General features: G+C 36.9%; 1 protein-coding gene across 1 annotated transcript; it reads left to right on the top strand.

The window, feature by feature from the left end:
* The first annotated feature begins 10026 nt into the window (after window positions 1-10026).
* On the top strand, window positions 10027-20345 carry LOC107771394 (wall-associated receptor kinase 2-like). Its single transcript, XM_016590752.2, has 4 exons — window positions 10027-10738; window positions 11241-11734; window positions 12813-12989; window positions 18894-20345. Exons 1-4 carry the CDS (start codon window positions 10212-10214, stop codon window positions 20132-20134), a joined length of 2439 nt encoding a protein of 812 aa, XP_016446238.1. The 5' UTR covers window positions 10027-10211; the 3' UTR covers window positions 20135-20345.
* Window positions 20346-22982: the final 2637 nt, after the last annotated feature.

Below are 22982 nucleotides of genomic sequence, written 5' to 3' on the forward strand. Positions count from 1 at the left end.
TATTAATTTGCTAACCACCCGATAAGATATCAGGCAGATTAGTATCGATTTAGCTATTATCGGGCGGTTATCGGTTTAGTTTCAGTTGATTGAAACTTAACATACTTCAACACAGTGTTGGGGAGTACATCCCCGAGACAACAATATAGTCAACATTTCTCATACATATATATACTCTAAATTACACCATGAGGCCATATTACTAGAATCAAATACTGGATATCAAAAGAGAAGTAATCTATAGAGATCTATCACTGTACCCATGATGAAAGATTACTTTGGGCGAAATACCTTATTGAAAAATAAACAGACGATACACCATGAGGCCATACATTTTTTGACTTCCTCTTTTCTTCTTCCTTGCTCTGTTGGCTATGCGTGTGTGTGTGGTTGTTATTTGAGAATTTTTGACATAGTAAGGTAACGTCACTGTGAAGCTATTCATTAAAATTTGAAAAGGCAGGCCCGGTTGGCCACCCTTATTTTGAAAATTATTTCAAGACCTTATGTTTTCAATTCAAACTTGTACCAATTAGGACCAGTTTGAGTATTGAAAAGGCAGGCGAGTCGGTGAGAGACGAGAGGGAAAGGCGAGACGATGAGAGGGAGAGGGAGAGGCGAGAGAGTTGGCTGCTGGGTTTAGATGCTAGGGTTTCTAAAGTATAAATGTTAATAGTTTAATACTGGTCTCCACTCTCATGTGGGGAAGAGACTCAATGGCCAATTAGATACTTCCAAGCAATCAGTACAATTCACTTTGCACTTCGTACAATTGTCCAGATATATATATATATATATATATATATATATATATATATATATATATATATATATATATATATATATATATATATCTGGGATGGATCTTCCCTGGGCATGGATCTTGCCATATATATATATATATATATTCTTAACGGGTTAACGGATTATCCGTTAAGAAAATTGAATAATCCGCCTCCAAACCGATAAGCCGTTAATAAAAAAAATTTCAATTAGTTCCCCATCCGTTAAACCTTTAACCCGATACCTATAAGCCATTAAGCTTCGGTTTCGGTTCGGTTTTTGATTTTGGTTCCGTTTTAAACACCCCTATCAGAGACCTACAATGCTTTGTGATGTTTTAACTTCAATACCACATAAGAGGGGGGGGGGTGATTTGTGTGGTGTCCAATTTTGCGCATGCATAAATTATAGAAGGACCTGATTCTTCTATGTGTTCCTTATCCTACTGTTGCAGAATAATAAATACAGAAATTAAAAAACACAAGGATTTTTACGTGAAAAATACCTGGCTCAAAAGGTGAAAAAAATAACGACCTACTTCCCAGTAGGATTTTCCCAGAACTCTTCACTAAATCACTGAGCCAAAAACTGCATTTACAAAATACTTTTGTAAACCTAGGATTAACTCTAATCTCGTTGTGGCAACCAGCCTCTAGCTACTGCGACAACTTTAAGTTAACTTTAACTTGAATACTCTGAGTACCTATTACAATTGCTTCTAGATAAAGCTAAAAGGTACAATATGAAAACACCTACTACAATTGAACTAGAATAAAAGACAGACACTTGGAGCTGGTTCTTCTATCTCGTTCATGTAGCTTCAAGTTCGCACGATTGAATCACACACGAACTATTTGCAAAAATGCCTTGTATTTTGCTCTCAATTCACGTTTAACTTCTGCTTTTGTACGTCACCCGTGGAATGAGAACTTCCTGCGATTTATAGAGTCAGTAGAGTAGAAAATAACTAAAATTCTAATGCTACTCTTCCTTGGTGGAAGAGTTCTAGTTGATCTAAACCTCTAACTCCTCCCTTATCCTGGATAGTGTTCTCTTTGATTAAGGAGTCCTTTTCCTTATCAATTATCCAACCCTTTTCGATCATGAGATATATATTATTATGCCAGATTTCGTTTATCTCCTGCATGTGCATCTCACGTGCTTTGAATCAGCCCGTGTCTATGCCTACCAGTGATGGACCTAGTTCATCCCTGAGTTCCTTTGTCGATCTTCAAAACTATCCTTTACTTGGGCCAACAAATTTTCCCTTTTTGATGATGACAAACTTTGTGCTTCCATAAGCTTAGGGCCTGTTTCAACTTAGCCCAACATCAATATAATATTAGAACAATTTTCACTTATCATCAAAGACCAGGTTCATTAGGTTATAAATATCACTGTTCAAAGTGTAAAGCATAACCTTTTTTTCCCCTTTTGGCATCATCGAAAAATTGCATAAAAAATGTGAGATAACTAGATTTTAAAACTTACTCATGGCCACTGGGGCTACTTCAAATGCACTCATGGATTAATTATCATAGATCAAGCTAAGAATTTTAACCATCAAAGAAATATAAACAAACAATTAGAGCAAAAACAGTGAATTTCATTGATGATTGATACGATGCTTCCACAAAGCATAAAAAAAAATACTTAAAACATGAGCAAACAAAAAACATCCCAAATTGGGTCACTAGTTGATCTACATTAGGCTAGAAGTTTAAGGATTGGAAGAACTGGGGGCTTGCTTTTTGGCTTGGAGAAGTTTCAGCATGTCTTGAATAATTCCATCATTCTTCTCCTTTTCCCTTGCTAGTTCAGTTCTGAGAGCATCTCTCTCAGACTCTACCTCAGCCAACCTTTTCTTCAGCCTCTTAATCTCAGCATCTTTAGCCCCACTTTCTTGCACCAAGGCTCGTACCTTGCTATTCACTGGTACCTTCTTAGATGAACCAGGTTCTTTAGGAGTGACATGGACTTCATAGTCACAAGCAGGTAGCGTATTTTCCCTAAAATGATCCTTGCTTGTACTAACCTCCCTTTCTTCTTTGGATTATAACTTTCAGTTACTCTCTTCAGTAGGTCTGCGAGGGTTTCCTGTTCAGATAAAACAGGTTCATCTACATTTTTTCCAAGTTAAACCAGCCCTTCAGCATCTTTGCCAGACCCACTTCTCCCTATTATCTTTACACTCTCCTCTACTCTAGCAGATTTTTCTTCCCAAACAACCATTATACTTGTGTCTTTGGTTAAACTCATAGGAGTGGGTGAAGAATCAACTACTCTTTTACCCTTTCCCCTCACATCACTTCGAACACCCTTGCTCTCTTTTTCTTTTTCTTTTTTATTTTTACCACAAATTCCTCTAGACTCTGTAGTTTCAACACCTGCTTTAGAACATACTAGTACAAACCTATTGTCCAAATTTGTTCTCTCCCCGCAACAACCTTGCGAGCAAGCATCTTTACTTTTTTCTTAGAGGATGGTGTGGTGGAAGGGATGATAGTGGGCGTGGAAGTCTAATCAAACTGAATTTCAGTTTTGAAAAGACTTTGGAGTGTATCCCTAGAATCTAGGTACTTCAATTCGGTTGGGACTCTTTTGAACAGAACTGGTTCACTTGTAACGGATAAGTCCAAAAGGAGTTTGGAATTAAGTAGGACTCTTCTCATGATCCAAATATTATTATTTCAAATTATGCAAAGTGTAGAAAACATACTGTGTTATCTTGATGAACCAGGTTCTTCACTGATAATTCTCTTGTGTAAGTCTAAATTTGCCAAAATAGAAAAAATATCATTAGAGATTAATGAGTCATTTTAACACATGGCACAAGAGTATACTATTGAAAGTATGAGTCTGAGCAAAAATTAATCTAATTATATACACATTGTCAGATTTTCTAACCAAAACCAACAAAAAACTTTTTTTTAGAAAAAATTCAATTTTTTTTTCGTTGTGAATTCTAAACTGATCCTTTTAGGTGATCTTAATCATCCCTAATTCTAACATATTCCTTTCAAAGTGATCTCTACTTAGGACTTTTGTGAAGATGTCAGCTATTTGCTTGTCAGTAGCACAAAATTCCACAGTGATCAACTCTTTTTCATAGTTATCCCTCAAAAAGTGATGCCTAACATCTATGTGCTTAGTTCTCTTGTGATGAACCGGGTTCTTGGCCATACTAATTGCACATGAGGCAGCAACAACATACTCAGCTTTAGCAGTAGATAAGGCCACTGAATTTTGCTTTTTGGTGGCCCAAGACACAAGACATGAGCCAAGAAAGTGTGCCATACCTGAGGTGCTCTTTCTATCCACAAGAAAACCTGTATAATCAGCATCAGCATATCCCACAAGATTGAAATTACTACCTTTTGGATACAAGAGACAAAGATCAGTGGTGCCTTTTAGATATCTCAAAATTCTTTTGACAGCAGTCAAGTGAGACTCCTTCGGATTTGCCTGAAATCTTGCACAAAGGCCTACACTAAAAACAGTGTCAGGTCTGCTAGTAGTGAGATACAACAATGAGCCAATCATTCCCCTATACAACTTCTGATCGATAGATGAACCATGTTCATCCATATCCAACTTTGTAGATGTTGCAATGGGAGTGTCAATTTCTTTGGAATCTTCCATTTTAAACCTTTTAAGCAACTCTTTTACATACTTCTGCTGATGGATCATAGTTCTATTTGAATTTTGTTTAATTTGTAAGCCTAAAAAGAAATTAAGCTCACCCATCATGCTCAATTCAAATTCACTCCCCATTAGTTTAGCAAAATCTTTACTTAACTTATCAGTAGTTGGTCCAAAAATTATATCATCAACATATATCTGAACTACCAAGAGATCTTTACCTTTTTCTTTCAAGAACAAAGTATTGTCAATTTTACCTCTCGTGTAGTCATGCTCAGGCAAAAACTTTGATAATCTTTCATACCATGCTCTTGGCGCCTGTTTGAGCCCATAAAGTGCTTTGTCAAGTTTGTACACATGATCGGGACTTTCCTTTCTTTCAAACCCCGGAGGTTGCTTGACAAACACTTCTTCCTTTAGAAAGCCATTAAGGAAGGCACTCTTGACATCCATCTGGTGAAGGGTGAATTCCATGTAAGCAGCAAAGGCTTTGAGGAGTCTTATTGCTTCCAACCTTGCGACTGGAGCAAAGGTTTCATCATAGTCTATGCCCTCCTCTTGGCTATATCCTTGAACTACCAATCTTGCCTTGTTCCTTGTAACTGTTCCATCTTCGTCATGTTTGTTTCTGAAGACCCATTTTGTGCCGATTACTAATCTGTCCTTGGGTCTTGGTACCAGATGCCAAACTTGACTCCTTTCAAATTGGTTGAGTTCATCTTGCATTGCATTTACCCAGTCTGCATCCTGCAAAGCCTCAATAACATTTTTAGGTTCAATAAGAGATAAGAAGGCATCAAAAGCACAAAGATTCTTTAATAAAGATCTGGTTTTGATTCCAGAAGTTGGATAAGTAATTATGTTCTCAATGGGATGAGAACTTTGATACTTGTAAGGTTTCACAACCAACTTGTTTCCCCTTGATGTTCCCTCAATGTTTTGTTGCTGTGGAATAGGTTCAGGTACAGGTTCCACTGAAGTTTGAAAATTATTTTGTTCTATTCCCCCTGTCATGTTGTCGGGGATAGATGAACCTGTTCCATCACCTGTTCTTTCCTCCATAGTTGCTTCAGTCTGGTCTGTGGTTTTATTTAAGTGTTTAACCAGCCCAATTGCTTCATCATCTTGTTCCTGTCTCTCAGAAAGAATGTTGGTTTCATCAAATACCACATGTACACTTTCTTCAACACACATAGTTCTTTTGTTATACACTTTATAAGCTTTACTATGTGAAGAATATCCCAAGAATACTCCCTCATCACTTCTGGGATCAAACTTACCTAAGGAGTTTTTACCATTATTGTGAACAAAGCACTTGCATCCAAATGCCCTAAGATGGGATATATTTGGTTTTCTCCCTTTAAGAAACTCATAGGGAGTCTTTTCTACAAGAGGTCTAGTCATGCACCTATTTATGATGTAGCATGCAGTATTTACAGCTTCTGCCCAGAAGTTATGGGGCAGTTTACTAGAAAGAAGCATAGTCCTAGCCATATCTTCAAGTGTCATATTCTTTCTTTCAACTACTCCATTTTTTTGTGGAGTCCTAAGAGCAGAAATATTATGATCTATGTCATGCTCATCACAAAATTCAGCAAATTTAGCATTTTGAAATTCAGTGCCATGATCAGACCTAATTGATGCAAGTTGATTACCTAGTTGTTTCTGAGTTTTTCTAACAAAATAAGTGAACATGTCAAATGCTTCATCTTTAGATGTTAAAAATAATGTCCAAGTAAACCTAAAGTAATTATCAACAAGCACCATCACATATCTCTTACCACCTCTACTTAATGTTCTCATTAGACCACAGATATCCATATGAACCACTTCTATCATTTTGGTGGTACTTACCACTTTCTTGCATTTAAAAGAGGATCTTACCTACTTCCCCCTTGCACAAGCCTCACAAACTTTATCTTCCTTGAACTTAATGTTAGGCAGTCCTATCACCAAGTCCTTGGAGACTAATTTGTTGAGTTGACTCAAACTTGCATGTCCAAGTCTCTTGTGCCAAAGTAGGGGATCATTGTCCAACACACTTAAGCAAGTGAGTTCATTTTCTGACAGTGTGGACAGATCTACAATATATATATATTGTTCACTCTTTTTCCCTGCAAAACAATCTTGTCAGTGGTAAGATTAATCACAAAGCATTTTGTAGAGGTGAATGCTACCAAGATACCTCTATCACACAGTTGTGATACACTAATTAGACTATATTTTAGGCCGTCTATCAAATAGACATTCTCAATCGAGTGAGAGTCAGTCTTACCTACCTTACCAACCCCAATGATCTCACCTTTCTTCCCATTTCCAAAGGAGACATTACCTCCTTTGAGGTCCTCAAGTGAAAGGAACTGGTTCTTGCTTCCTGTCATGTGCTTTGAGCAGCCACTATCCATGTACCATATTTGGCTGTTCCCCTTCACTTGGACCTGCAAAAGAAAATCAGGGGTTAGTCTTAGGAACCCAAACTAGTTTGGGTCCTTTTCTATAAGCAAAAGGATGAATTAAATTCCTTTTAGCCCAACTTGGTAACCAATTCTTCCCTTAAAATTTTTTTATTCTTTTGACTGGCCCTTTCTTTTGCGTTACATTCACTTTTATAGTGACAAGTCTTACCACAATGAGTACAAATCTTGTTCTCAAGAAGAGTGAGGTACTTGCTTTTAGGATCCCACTTAGGTAGCTGATTGCCAAAGCTAAGTCCTTTTCTATTACTACTGTGATGTTCCTGTAGCCATGACAAAGCATCGGAGGACCTGTTCCATTTACTAGTTCCGTCTAGTTCATGCTTGACCTTGCCTAGATCTTCCTTTAGCACTCTTACCTGCTCATCCTTCCTATACAACTCATCTTTCAGTTTGCCTACATTTTCTTCTAAAGTGAGTTGTGTACAATCAACTGTCTTCTTACTGGTTCCTAGTTTCAGTTTTAGATTTTCAGATTTTAACTCAAGAACATTTGCTTCAAGTGTATGAACCTGGTTCTTCAGAGCAGTATTTTCACTCACAGTCTCACTAACTCTGAGTTTCAGGTTCTTACACTTTGCTTTTAAAATCACACAATCCTTAGACAACTGTTCTTTTTCTTTATTTATTACCTCAGATTCATCAATGAAATCTAGCAATAATTCAGAGAGTTTTTCTTTAGACAAAAACTTAATCTTGTCTTTGAGATGAATTATACTTACCTCAGATTCCTCATGAGATTCCCCATCTGATTCTCCAATTGCCATAAGTGCTTGTTTATCTCCATCTCCATCATCTGATTCCTCATCTGAACTTTCTCCCCAAGCAGCAACCATAGCCTTTGTTGATCCTTTGTACTTCTTGGGATGAACCTGTTCCTTCTTCCTGTTCCTTCTTCCTGTTCCTTCATTCAGATCTTTCCTTCTTCCATTCAATTTCCTATTGAGGACAGTTCTTGATGTGATGATCAGTCTTCCCACACTTATAGCAGCCCTCATTGGTCATTTTTTCAGGAACCCTTGCTTTGTTGTAATTTCCACCTCTTGAAGTACTTTTTTCTCTTATAAGGCATTTCTTGAAGTCCTTGGTGATCATAGCCATTTCATCTTCCTCCAGATCATCACCTTCAGTGATTGTGAGGGCCAGGCTCCCTTCCTTCTTGGGCACATCCATCTTCATGGTCTACCTTCTAAGTTCATACGCAGTGAGATTTCCAATCAGCTCATCCAGTTTAAGAGTTGCAATGTTCTTAGATTCCTGAAGTGCAGTGATTTTGCTTTCCCAAAAAACTGGTAGAACCCTAGTCAGAATCTTCTCAACTTTGTCTTCTTCAATAAGAGTCCTTCCAAGAGACTTCAGCACATTAGTCAGTGTGGTGAACCTTATATACATCTCTTGGATAGTCTCTCCTTCCTTCATAGAGAAATTCTCATATTGAGAATATAGTAAAGTACCTCTGGACCTCTTCACCTGAGCAGTTTCTTCATGAGCCACTTGCAAAGTGTCCCAAATTTACTTGGCAGTAGTACAGCTTTGAATTTTGTTGTACTTGTCTGGACCAAGTCCACACACAAGCCATTTCTTGGCCTTAGCATTCTTCTCTCATTTCCTCAAGTCGTCAGCAGTGCAGTCAGCTCTTGTTTTTGGCACCTCTTCTCCTTCTGAATTTATCTTCATGGTAGCCAGTGGACCATCTGTGACAATGTCCCATAGCTCATAGTCTTCTCCTATGATGTGATCTCTCATCCTGTTTTTCCACCAAGAGTAATACTGGCCATTGAAGAGTGGTGGCCTAGCAGTGGATTGCCCTTCCCAGTTTTCAGGTGGTACACTCATCTTGATCTTCTCCTAAGGTGTTAGCCTCTTCAAGGATAACCTGCTCTGATACCAATTGATGTTTTAACTTCAATACCACACAAGAGGGGGGAGTGATTTATGTGGTGTCCAATTTTTTGCATGCACAGATTATAGAAGGACCTGGTTCTTCTATGTGTTCCTTATCCTACTGTTGCGGAATAATAAATATATAAATTAAAGAACACAAGGATTTTTACGGGGAAAACACCTGGCTCAAAAGGTGAAAAAAATCACAACCTACTTCCCAGTAGGATTTTTTCAAAACTCTTCACTAAATTACTGATCCAAAAACTGCATTTACAAAATACTTTTGTAAACCTAGGATTAACTCTAATCCCGTTGTGGCAACCAGTCTCTAACTGTTGCGACAACTTCAAGTTAACTCTAACTTGAATACTCTGAGTACCTATTACAATTGCTTCTAGATAAAGCTGAAAGGTACAATATGAAAACACCTACTACAATTGAACTAGAATAAAAGACAGACACTTGGAGCTGGTTCTTCTATCTTATTCATAAAGTTTCAGGTTCGCACACTTGAATCACACACGAACTGTTTGCAAAAATGCCTTGCTATTTTGCTCTCAATTCACGTTTAACTTCTGCGTTTGTGCGTCACCTGTAGAATGAGAACTTCCTGCGATTTATAGAGTTAGTAGAGTAGAAAACAACTAGAGTTCTAATGCTACTCTTTCTTGGTGGAAGAGTTCTAGTTGATCTCAATCTCTAACTCCTCTCTTATCCTGGATAGTGTTTTCTTTGATTAAGGAGTCCTTCTCCATATCAATTATGCAACCCTTTTCGATCAGGAGATATCTATTATTATGCCAGATTTCGTTTATCTCCTGCATGTGCATTTCACGTGCTTTGAATCTGCCCGTGTCTATGCCTACCAGTGATGGACTTGGTTCATCCTTGAGTCCTTTGTCGATCTTCAAAACTATCCTTTACTTGGCCAACACTTCGAAATGGTGCATGACTTCTTGTGACAGAAAGAAGAAAGAGTAGAACGTTGACTAAACGTAATCCATGGATACAAACCAGAAAATATTATTCCCAGCAACACTTAAATGATCCCTTTTTCTTTTTCATTAACAGTAGTTAGTGTCCCGATCAACATGCTCATATCTTAATTATTTTACTTCCACCAGTTATTGAATACACTTTCCTTGCATTCATTTTTGTCTTTCCTCGTGGACTTTGATTTTGTCAAAGTCTTTGCTGTTTGGTGGGCACATTATTTCAGGACAACTTCGAATTGTCAACTGTCGTCGAAATCTTTATTCTACTCATACCTCATTGTCATTCGCAATACCAGAGAAAAGGAAAATAAAACTCTATGAAATTAGAGATTTTGTACTATCTAACTAGCTAAGGTCACTCTGTACTTATAGTTCTATATATGAATATCCTTTACTCGTTTCGTTCTTTTTAAATTAGTATCTCCCAGAAACCATGCAGCAGTATAAGCTAGTTTCTCTGTTTTCTTTTCAGCTCTCCTGTTTCTTTTCCTTTGTGCTAATAATCTTGACATTAGCCACTGCCCAAATTATCACCATTTCTCCTCCTCCCAACACCAACCCACCACCCACCAACACCAACCCACCACCAACTAACACTACCTCACCATCCACAAACACCACCACCCCTACCAACACAATCACCAAAGCTGCTAATATCACGAAACCAGGATGTCCGAAACAGTGTGGAAATCTTACAGTTCCATATCCATTTGGGATTGGCTTACGATCTGGTTGTGCCATTGATCCAAATTTTGAAATTAATTGTGTCACTAATGCAACAGGTTCTCAAACACCCTTCATATGGAACATCCCAGTTTACGATATTTCTGATGCTGAAATGCGCATATCAAGTACGTTAAATCGAAGGTGTTACTCATCTACAGGAGTATTGCTCCAAGATGATGTTGCTTGGATGAATTTAGGAAGCTCAAGTCCTTACAGTTTCTCTTCCCTCAACAGGTACTTCAATGCTGAATCATAAAAACATTTTTAACAATGTTTATATTTGAGTAATAAATTATACGTAGCAAATGGACGAGTTAGGTCAAATCTAAACGAATCAGAATATGTCAAATCAATAAACGTCTCATGATCCAGCTCACGCAAAGTTTGCTTGAGTGAAGCTGCGTCAAATAACGGTTGATAATCAATCGTCCAAACATGACCAAACCTCTCCTTTTCTATTTTGCTTTTTGAAAAAAAGAAGAAGTGAAAACAAATGTATTTTTCTTAAATTATTAGCTTATGTATGTTTGGGCCGCTGGGTTACACTATTTTAAATCGTTTGATGGGTCATTATGACGTTAATCCGTTTGATCAAATCAACAAACTGATCATAACTCATAACTCAACCCGTTTAAACTTAGACGGATTGGGGGATTATTAAAAAGTAAGTAGATTTCTCCATCTCTTTACACCTATATAAAGTTGTTGAATTTAAATTATGAATTCACCTCTACAGATTCACTGTCGTTGGTTGTGATGAAGCTGCTATAATAGCTGGACGTGACTTCGCTAATGGCTGCCCCACTGTCTGTATTAGTTCCAGTCAAGTAGTTGAAGGAAGATGTATGGGTGCTGGTTGCTGTCAAATACCAATACCAAAAGGCTTGAAATATTTCAACACATCAATGCAAAGCTCGAAATTAAATCACACTGCTGTTTGGTCGTTTAATAAATGTGGCTATGCATTTCTTGGTGAGGCAAGTAGATTCGAATTTAAGGGTGTGCAGGATCTCAGTGATGTTAATTTTGTAAAGAAGATTTTGGATAGTGTTCCAATTGTGGTAGATTGGGCCATCGGAAATCTTAGCTGTGTTGAAGCACAGAAACGCAACGATTATGCTTGCCTGGAAAATAGTCGCTGCGTTGATTCTGATACTGGCCTTGGTGGTTATAGGTGCAACTGTAACTCCGGATACCAAGGCAATCCATACATTGGCCCAGGTTGCCAAGGTAACCTGATTTCTACTTTCACATTTTTTTATGATGATATTACTTAACTATTTCATCCATACCTGCTAACTTTCACACATTATTTGAACTTCTTTTTGTTTATGGTCAATTTGTCTTTTTATTTATTTATTTATCCCACTATCCCTAGAAAATCAATAGCACTCTCTCCTCTCCGTTTTATTTTTCTTGAACCTATTTACTTTTTGATTTGTTCCAATAAAAATAACCCCTTTCTAAATTTAGAAATAATTTAGCTTAAACTTTTAATTATATATCCTTAATGAGAAATTTTTATAATCACATAAATAATCTGGACCCCTTTCTGACTTGTTTAGGACCACAAATTCCTAAAGTATTCATTTTTTCTTAAACTCCACGATCATTCAAGCAGGTTCACATAAATTGAAACGGAGAAAGGAAATCCTATTTCTTTTTTTTCAAGAATAGTAGTTCCCTATTTGTTCTTTCGAGGCAATTTTCAAACCTTGACCTAACGTTGGAGATAAGGTGGGGTAGTTTGATCACCACTGGTATAATTTTTTTATGTCACTTGGTACTTTAAAAAGATAGATTTCTAATTTTCGGACTTAGATTATCACAAAATCAAAATAATTTTTTGGATAATACTATTACTTTACTCCAAGAAAAATATTTAGTTGACTTTTGAGGTGAAGTGGTCTAGCAGTAGTGTTTAAAGATTCAAAGCTATATAAATATTGTTTAGCATTTAAAGTATTAAGCTATATGATTTTCTACTTTTTTAGAGCTATATGATAAAAGAATATGGTGTAACATCAATTCGTCTCTCATCTTACTATAGGGTATAACAACTTCAACTAAATACGTCAAAAAAGAAAGATTAAAAAAAAACATCAAGAATTAATTTCTCTTAGTCCATCGAGACTATAACTCTGTTCACCAAGATTTTGGTAGATCAAAAAAAAGTTCCTAGCAGTTTTTGCCTCTTTTAGAATTTGAATATGGTCTTCTGTGATCATCACGCTTCATTGACTACTAGACCATTTTTTTTTGTGCTTAAGCATCACAAATTAATACGAGTTTTTTTTTTGTGGGCCAGATATTGATGAATGTGCAGATCCAAATGCAAATTCGTGTGAAAAGATTTGCGTAAACACGCCGGGGAGTTACAATTGTTCTTGTCCAGAAGGTTACACTGGTGATGGCAGAAAGAATGGACGTGGTTGTAATGCACCGAGCTCGAACTCTGAGTTCCCATGGATTAAGTTTTCTGTAGGTACGTTTTCTTAGAATTTAAACTTGTCTCTACTCGCATATAGTACATAGTATGTTCCAAGTTAAAAAATCAATGTTGTTTGAATTGTGATAGCATGTTATGTTGGGAATAAACCCCACAGAAATAATATTCACGGAATATTAATCTAGCACCGAGATATGGTAATTAACAAGAATAAAAGAATGACAACGACACTAAGATTTTTACGTGGAAAACCCTTTTGAATAAGGGAAAAAACTACGGCCCTGAGACGAGCTAATAGTATCATTATAGCAAGGAATTTTATATTTTGTAGGTCTGAGTACAATACTCCAAAGACCACTACAACACTCAAAGGAAATAACCTCTTTTGATATTCTCAACTCACTACAATATTGCTCTCTCTATTTTTCCTCTACACAGTCTATTTCTCACAATGCCTGAGAAATACTCTCTGCAACTATTGTGTTGTTTCTCTTTCTGTGTGATAAAATGAAGAAGCCGAAGCTCTCCTTTTATAGGAGAAATAGCTTACCTCTTCAACCAATCAGAATGAAGGATTGGTTGAAAATTTGCATTGCAAATTTTTTCTTTCTTCCGCCTAATAAGTTTAACATTTTCCTTCTGCAGCCTACTTTATTTGACAATAAGAAAGAAAAGATGGTTGTCAATCAATTTCTTCTTTAATTTATGGGATGGACCCCACAAATCTCCCTCTCCAGTCCTATTCACCTGAAGGAGGTTGCACTGTCTTCTAGTTTGAGTGCATACCGACAAGTTCTTTGCATAACTCGAACTTGTCTTTTGGTACGACCTTGGTCAACATATCAACAGAATTTTCACTCGTGTGAATCTTTTTGACATGTAAAGATTCGTTCTCCACCTGCTCACGAATCCAGTGATACCTCACATCTATATTCTTTATTCTTGCATGGTACATGGAGTTCTTGCTCAAGTATATTGCACTTTGACTGTCACAATAGACGACATACTCTTTTTGATGCAATTCCAACTCTTGAAGAAACCGCTTGAGCCATACCATCTCCTTGCCAGGTTCTGTAGCGGTAATGTACTCTGTTTCAGTTGTTGAAAGTGCAACACACTTCTGCAATTTAGACTGCCATGATATAGCTCCCTCTGAAACTGTAAAACAAATATCCAGTAGTGGATTTTCTATTATCAATGTCACCTGTCATATCAGCATCTGTATAGCTCTTCAAGATGGGATGAGATCCTGCAAAGCACAAACAATCTCTGTGGTACCTCTCAGGTACCTGAGTATCCACTTGACTGCTTCCCAATGTTCCTTTCCAGGATTTTCAAGGAATCTGTTAACAAACCCAACTGCATGAGCAATATCATATCTGGTGCATACCATTGCATACATCAAGCTTCCGACTGCTGAAGAATATGGAATTCTAGCCATGTTCCCTTTCTCCTCCACACTTGTAGGACACATCTTCTTGCTCAACTTTAGATGACTAGCAAGAGGTGTGATGACTGGCTTAGTATTCTTCATGTTGAAGCATTCTAGTACACGTTCAATGTACTTCTCCTGAGACATCCACAACTTTCTGCTTGTTCGCTCTCGAACTATCTTCATACCTAGAATTTGTTGTGCTGGGCCCAAGTCCTTCATATCAAATGACTTGGACAAATCTCCCTTCAACTTTATGATCAGCCCCTTGTCTTTTCCTACAATTAACATGTCATCCATATACAGCAACAATATAATAAAGTTATTTTTAGAAAATCTTTTGAAGTATACACATGGATCAGAATATGTCTTTGTGTAAGTTTGGCTTTTCATGAATGAGTCAAACTTATTGTACCACTGCCTTGGTGCCTGCTTCAACCCATAAAGACTCTTATTTAGTTTGCACAACATGCGTTTCCTTTTAGCTACTTCAAATCCTTCTGGCTGCTCCATATAGATCTCCTCTTCCAAATCTCCGTGAAGAAATACAGTTTTCACATCCAATTGCTCCACTTCAAGATCTAGGCTAACTGCTAAGCTCAAGATTGTTTGAATAGAAGTCATTTTGACAACAAGTGAGAAAATTTTGTCAAAATCAATACCTTTCTTCTGCTCGAAGCCTTTTACCACCAATCGAGCTTTGTATCTGACCAGCTTGCCATTTCCATCTTTCTTGAGTTTAAAGACCCACTTACATTTGAGTGGTCTTTTACCCTTTGAAAGTTCAACCAGCTTGTACGTGCCATTTCTCTGCAAAGATTCCATCCCCTCTTGCATGGCTTTCATCCACTGGTTCTTTTCTAGATAGGACATCACCTCCTTAAGACTTTCTGGCTCGCCCTCATCACTGATGAGGACATACTCTGTAGAAGGGTACCTGCATGACTCTACCCTTGGCCTTTCTGATCTCCTCAAAGGTTGAGGTTGTTCTTCTCACTGAGTGGGGTGATCCACTTGCTCGACATCATCATCAAGTTTCTCCCCATGCTCAATAACCTCACCAGGTTGCTCCCCCTGCTTAGCAACCTCGTCGGTCGTACTTTCTGCACTTGTGGGATTGTTAGAAGTAGAAGGAATAGTAACAAGGTTAGGAATAATACCATTCTTGGCCTTCTCTGGCATATCATCAACAGTTCCAACTTCACTTTCTCGGAAGACTACATCTCTACTTCTGATGACCTTCTTCTTTACGGGATCCCACAATCTGTATCTGAATTCTTCATCACCATATCCGATAAATATGCAAGGAACAGATTTATCATCCAGCTTTATTCTCTGCTCCTTTGGTACATGTGCAAAAGCTTTGCAATCGAACACCTTCACATGCGAGTAGGACACCTCCTTGTTGGTCCAAACTCTCTCTGGGATGTCAGACGCCAACGGAACTGATGGACTCCTATTGATCAGGTAACAGGCTGTCTGAACTGCTTCATCCCAGAATGACTTAGGCAGTTTAGCCATTCTAAGCATGCTTCTCACCTTCTCCACAATGGTGCGATTCATCCTTTCGGCTATGCCATTGTGTTGTGGGGTTCCAAGAACTGTCTTTTCATGTATGAGCCCATGGTTCGAACAGTACTGTTCAAATTCCCTTGAAGTGTACTCACCTCTATTATCACTTCGGAGACACTTTAGCTTTTGGCCTGTCTCCATTTCCACCATAGCATGAAACTTCTGAAAAACTTGAAACACTTGATTTTTGGTTTTCAAAATATGAACCCATAATTTTCGTGAAGCATCATCAATAAAAGTAACAAAATATTTGTTACCGCCCATCGATTCAATTTCCATTGGACCACAAACATCAGAATATACCATATCAAGTATATTCAATTTTCTTTGAGACGTTGTCTGAAATGAGACTCTATGCTGCTTACCAAATAAACAGTAGTCACAGGGTTTTACCGTTGTACTTTTATCATAAGAAATGAGTGATTTCTTGGCAAGAATCTGCAATCCCTTCTCGCTCATATGACCCATTCTTTTGTGCCACAAATCTGCAGAAATCTCATCTTGTGCCGCGTTCAATTTACCTTGGCATATTTCTACATTTGTCCTGTACAACGTGCCATGAGCAACTCCCTTTGCAATCACCAATGATCCCTTGGTGGGTCTCCACTTTTGATTTGCAAAATAGTTCTCGTATCCATCTCGGTCTAAAGCAATTCCCGAGATCAAGTCAATCCGCAAATCAGGTACATGTCAGACATCCTTCAGAACCAATGTGCATCCGACATTTGTCTTGATACAAATGTCACCAATCCCCGCAATCTTTGAGTAACTTGTGTTACTCATTCTCACAAGGCCAAAATCACCCGCTACATATCTGCAAAAAAGATCTTTTACCGGTGTGGCATGGTAAGATGTTGATGTATCAACTACCCATTTTGACTTTGGACCTGATAAGTGCATGCATTCCTCTTCCTCGTTTATACAGAGGACAACATTATCATTATTTTGCACCATGGCGGTTGTGTTGTCGTCATTTTTTTGGCCACTAGTTTCACCTTTGGTCTTCCTTGGATTTGGGCAATCTCTTTTGAAGTGACCTGGTTGATCACAATAGTCGAAATTTCTAGCTCTTGATTTGGATCAGTTCTTAGACTTCCCACGAACTCCGGATCTACCATAGTTGTTCGAACTCCTTTGATAACTCCTGCCTCTACCTTCTATGATGAGAGCATGTCCTTGATTTTCAGGCTTCTTTCTCATTTTCTCATTGAGTAGAAGAGCCGATGTGACATCTTTTAACTCAATGGTAGTCTTATCGTGCAGGATGGTTATTGCCAGATTATCGTACGAAGATGGCAACAAGTTCAATAGCAAGATGGCTTTATCTTCTTCCTCGATTTTTACTCTGAGATTGGCGAGCTGTGTAATTAGTCCGTTAAACACATTTAAATGTGATAAAAAATTTGTACCTTCACCCATGTGTAGGGCGTATAGCTTCTTCTTCAGGTATAATTTATTTGTTAGTGTTTTGGACATGTATAGGCTTTTCAACCTTGTCCAAATGCCACGTGCGATTTCTTCATCAATAATGTTATTTACCACATCATCTGATAAGTGCAACCTGATTGCACTAGCAGCCCTTTCATCCAAGTCAGCCCAATCCTCAGCTTTCATGGTATCATACATTTTAGCATCAACATCTAGTACCATGTATAATCCTTGTTGGATGAGCAGATCTCTCATCCTTCTTTGCAATGTTGAGAAATCGCTATCTCCGTTAAATTTTGCTACCTCTTACTTTACTCCGGACATTTTTATTTTTCACCGAGTATAGTACTACCGACAGTGAATAGTATTTCTATGAACGAGCAGAACCTGAGCTCTGATACCAGTTGTAGGGAATAAACCCCCACAGAAATAATATTCACTGAATAATAATGTAGCACCGAGATACGGTAATTAACAAGAATAAAAGAGTAACAACAACACCAAGATTTTTACGTGAAAACCCCTTTTGAATATGGGAAAAAACTACGGCTCTGAGACGAGCAACTAACATCACTATAGCAAGGAATTTTATACTTTGTAGGTCCGAGTAAAATACTCCAAAGACCACTACAACACTCAAAAGAAATAACCTTCTTTTGATATTCCCACCTCACTACAATATCGCTCACTCTCTATTTTTCCTCTACACAGTCTATTTCTCACAATGCCTGAGAAATACTCTCTGCAACTATTGTGTAGCTTCTCTTTCTGTGTGATAAAATGAAGAAGCCGAAGCTCTCCTTTTATAGGAGAAATGGCCTACCTCTTCAACCAATCAGAATGAAGGATTGGTTGAAAATTTGCAATGTAAATTTTTTCTTTCTTCCGCCTAAGAAGTTTGACATTTTCTTTCTCGAGCCTACCTTATTTGACAATAAGAAAGAAAAGATGGCTGCCAATCAATTTCTTCCTTAATTTATGGGATGGACCCCACATGTTAGTTAGTGATTATCATAAAAACTAAGTGATCTCATTGTATAACTATTATTTAAAACTTTAGTGCATACAACTTAAAGAAGCAAAAAATATGAGTATCGTAGTTCTGACCTAATCCCTCTATGTCCAAGAATGTTGAGTAGAATCAACAAGGATTGCATAATTTCTTTTACAAGAAAACTTGAGTGGAAATTAAACTATCTTGTGTCAAAAGGCCAAATGCTTTTCTTGTGAATTCACTAGACATTTCCATTAGATTTTCAAGTGAAAGTACAGCTCATAACTCTATATATATTTACAAGTTGTCAATATGAGCCATGGAACAGTATCGTGCTCTTTCGATTATTACATTAATTACACGCCCCGCTAACTCTCCTTTGAAAAAGTCATTCATAAACATAGTAGTAATTACTAGTTTCTTGAAGTGAAAATAATTCATATCTATAGCTAATATCCTGCTCTCTCTCTAATTCAAATAAAAAGGGGTTTAAATTTTGTTTTCATGAACACAGGTATGGGAGTTGGTTTTATGTCCTTAGTGGTTGGGACAACTTGGCTCTATTTCAGCATCAAGAAAAGAAAACTCATTAAACTTAGGGAAAAATTCTTTCAACAAAATGGCGGTTTGCTTTTGAAACAACGAATATCTTCTGACGAGGGTGGTGTGGAAGCAACCAAAGTTTTTACGGCGGAAGAGCTGAAGAAGGCTACAAACAACTATGCGAATGATAGAATTCTTGGTCGTGGTGGAAATGGCATTGTCTATAAAGGTATTCTACCTGATAATCGCATAGTTGCAATTAAGAAATCTAAGTTTGTGGACGAGGATCAGGTTGAGCAGTTCATTAATGAGGTACTTATTCTTACTCAAGTCAATCACAGAAACGTTGTGAGACTCTTTGGATGTTGTTTGGAAGCTGAAGTTCCTTTACTGGTCTATGAATACGTTTCTCATGGAACTCTTTATGAGCATATCCACAATCAAAATGGAGCGCCTTGGTTATCTTGGCAAAATCGGTTAAGAGTTGCTAGTGAGACAGCAAGTGCACTTTCTTACCTTCATTCATCCGCGTTAATGCCCATAATTCACAGAGATGTCAAGTCTGCTAATTTATTATTGGATGATGTTTATACTGCGAAAGTGGCAGATTTTGGAGCTTCAAGACTAATCCCTCTTGATCAAACACATCTTGCTACATTGGTTCAAGGGACATTAGGATACTTGGATCCTGAATATTTTCGCACAAGTCAGTTGACTGAGAAAAGTGATGTTTATAGTTTTGGAGTAGTTCTTGCCGAACTTTTGACAGGAATGAAACCTATTTCAAGGGACAGAAATAACGAGGATAAAAATTTGGCAGAGTATTTTGTTTTATCCATGAGAAAGAATCAATTGTTTCAAATTCTTGATCGCAGAGTGGTAAGAGAAGGAAGCCTCGAGCAACTTCAAAAGGTGGCTGAGTTAGTGAAGAGTTGTCTTAGTTTGCATGGTGAAGATAGGCCTACTATGAAGGAAGTAGCAATGGAACTTGAAAGTTTAAGAAAGTTCACCAAAAATAACCCTTGGCCTAATGCAGAGAAGGAAGATGAATCATCAGATCTTTATACAATTCAATTTGACTCTAATACAAGTGTCAACAACTTATCTGGACAATACAATTCCAACTCCAACACAAATAGCACTAGCAATTTTTCCGGACAATATAGTGCGGATAGTTCTTCATTTATATTTAATAGAAATATCCCGCGGTGATCCAAACCAGAAGGCTAAAATATGATGATTGATGAAGATTTTCTGCAGTTGTACGTTCTTTCCTTCCCGCAGTCATTCTTCAATGTTAAAATTTCTGATGTAATTTTGTTTGATTTTGATTTGTATTTTCTCTTTATATTTTGGTTTACATATTGCCTTACCTCCGACTAAACTTATTAAATGTGTTGTTCTCATTGTTGTAAGAAAAAAATTGTTGTTTATTGTATATTTGTATATCATTTAATTATTTATTGAAAAATAAATTGATGTATGTTCGATCTAGGAATATCAACATTTGTTTGCTTAATCTAAGGTCTCTCAGTTTTAGGTAACTACTTTCAGTTAATCATTTTTATTAGCAATTCATCAACTTAACTGGTGTGTGCTCTGAGAGAGTGGATGCAGTTCAGAAACTTGCATTAGGAATCTATTTACATTATCGATCCCCATGACTGAAAGTACAAGATGGCCTACTTTCTAGGTTTTGCACCTCAAGCACAAAGAAGGGAAAAAATAAAATAAAAGTACCCCGTCAAAATTTTTCATAGAACTAGAGAAAACATTCTTCAAACTCACGTGAGAAGAATGAACGAAGAAAAAAACCTTACTTACTCGTTCCTCACTCCCGCTAGATTGCATGAAGTGTTGAATAAAGGAAGAAGAACGAAATAAAAGATAAATCACGTTTTTGAAGCAGGAGTTTAAAAAAACTAATCACCAATATTTATTTTCAGCATATTGAGTCCTTTAAGAGGCTTTACAATGAATAAACTTAATGGGGATAAGAAAAAACAATACTAATTAAACTAGAATTAAAACAAAGTTAAGAAAAACCTATTCTAACTAAAATAGGAAAAAAGAAATTCTAGGAGGAATGAAATATCAAATAACAATCACAATTTGACTACAACTACAAATATAATCCTACTAAAATAAAAATTAAATTACTAAGAAACAAGAAATTAAAAAATCTAAAAAGAAATCATAATCTTAAAAGGATTCTTGGACTTCTTAAATCTCTTGAGATTCTTGGGCCTCAATTGGATTAGTACTAATTAGTAAACATTTTGAATTCATGGCCCAATTCTCCAAATCCATTGGCATCTTCATGAGCCCAATAAGCCTCCATTGCGGTAGAAAACATGATCTTTACTTGTGCTTCTCTAGCATTATGATTTGAGCTTGTACGTTCATTATTCTCCCCTGGCTGAAAAGGATTCACCCTCGAGTCATCGGATAGTAAGAAGCAAAAACTGATACATTGAAGATATATGTGATAGTTCTAAGTCATTTGGGAACTCCAAGTGATAAGCATTATCACCAATCTTTTGCAGCACCTTAAAGGTCCCCCAACTTGCTTTTGTAAATTCAAAAACTTGCGGTTTGGAAATATCTATTTACTCAAATGAACTCAAACTAGGTTGCCTTCCCTGAACATCACATGTTTCTTATGCATATGAGCCTTTTCTTTATATTTAGCATTTTGTTTTTCGATATGTGCCCGAACTTTCTCATGTAATTTCTTGAGTTGCTTAACTCGATCAACAACATCTCAAATAAAAGAATAAGTAACAAGAAGAGGGAAAAGACCAAGTGGTCCATGAGGATTTTTACTAGGGAAAATGCATAACGCCCTCAACCTATGACCGACGTTCAACCTACACACATTTCCTTCTCGGAGCTCCTATTACCCCCTTGAACTATTATAAAGTGAAATTATTGTACCCTAAATACTGACGTGGCAAAGTATGTGTATTTCACTCTCTTTGAGAGTGTGAGAAGCCCTTTTCGGGGGTACTATTACACCTTTCTTTTCTTTTTTTTTCTTAGTCTTTTGTCTTTTACTTTTTCTTCTTCTTCCCCAGATGACAAAGCCACCATTGAAAGGCATTGAGCTCCATTTACAACAACATTCCTTTGAAAATTTATTTTTTAACTTTAGATTAGTACTTTTTCCTCTATATTTTATGGGTTTATTCTTATTTTTGCATTAGCAAAAAAATAAATTTAAATTTGATTATATGTAAATTTGTCATCTTTTTATTGAATATTACACTTAATTAATTCTGACATTAACTTAAACTAATATTGTTTTCCTTTCTTTTCGAAAATATACAGTCCTTTTCTTAAAAATTTGGCGGCAGCGATGACAAAAAAATTATCGTACGTGAATATTATTTTTTAAACCGAAATTGAAATCGGAGAATTAAAATTTTGGAGTTCATTGTTGTCATATTGTTGCTATTAGTCATGAAAGAATAGAATAATAGATCAAAATAAGGATTATAATGAGAGAGAGAAAAAAAAAACAAAGTATACGCATGGCAGGCGAGTGTGTTTCACCTCCCAAAAAAAATCTAATTATGACATTTTAATTCATGAAGCAAAATACCTAGATTCTAATTGACTATTTCAGTTTGACCATCAGTTTGGGGATAATGAGAAGTGCTAGGTGTTAGCTTAGTATCAAGTTTAGCCCATAAAGTCCTCCTAAAATGACCTAGGAACGTTGAATCTCTATCTGAAACAATGATTTTGGGAATTTCATGCAATTTCACACCTTAATCAAAGAAGAGATCAACAATATTTGTTACATCTGGAGTCTTATCGCAAGGAATAAAGTGGGCCATTTCGAAAAACCATCAACAAAAATGAAGGTGGAATCTTTACCCCTTTGAGTTCCTTTAGCATATTTATCCCAACACAAAGTCCATGCTAATATATTCCCAAAATTGATTAGGAATTGGCAGAAGAGTGTAAAGATTCAAAGTGCTTTTGTGTAATTTTGCCTTTATACAAGTTTCACATCTTTCAACTAGCTTGTTGACATCCCGAACGATCTTAGGCC

Source organism: Nicotiana tabacum, chromosome 2 (assembly GCF_000715075.1).
Source record: "Nicotiana tabacum cultivar K326 chromosome 2, ASM71507v2, whole genome shotgun sequence".
Classification (NCBI taxonomy): Eukaryota; Viridiplantae; Streptophyta; class Magnoliopsida; order Solanales; family Solanaceae; genus Nicotiana; species Nicotiana tabacum.

Coding starts and splice junctions, on each gene's coding strand:
- LOC107771394 (XM_016590752.2), top strand. CDS start 10,212: ATGCAGCAGTATAAGCTAGTTTCTCTGTTTTCTTTTCAGCTCTCCTGT. Junction 10,739..11,240: donor AGTTTCTCTTCCCTCAACAG/GTACTTCAATGC, acceptor TCACCTCTACAG/ATTCACTGTCGTTGGTTGTG. Junction 11,735..12,812: donor CATTGGCCCAGGTTGCCAAG/GTAACCTGATTT, acceptor TTTGTGGGCCAG/ATATTGATGAATGTGCAGAT.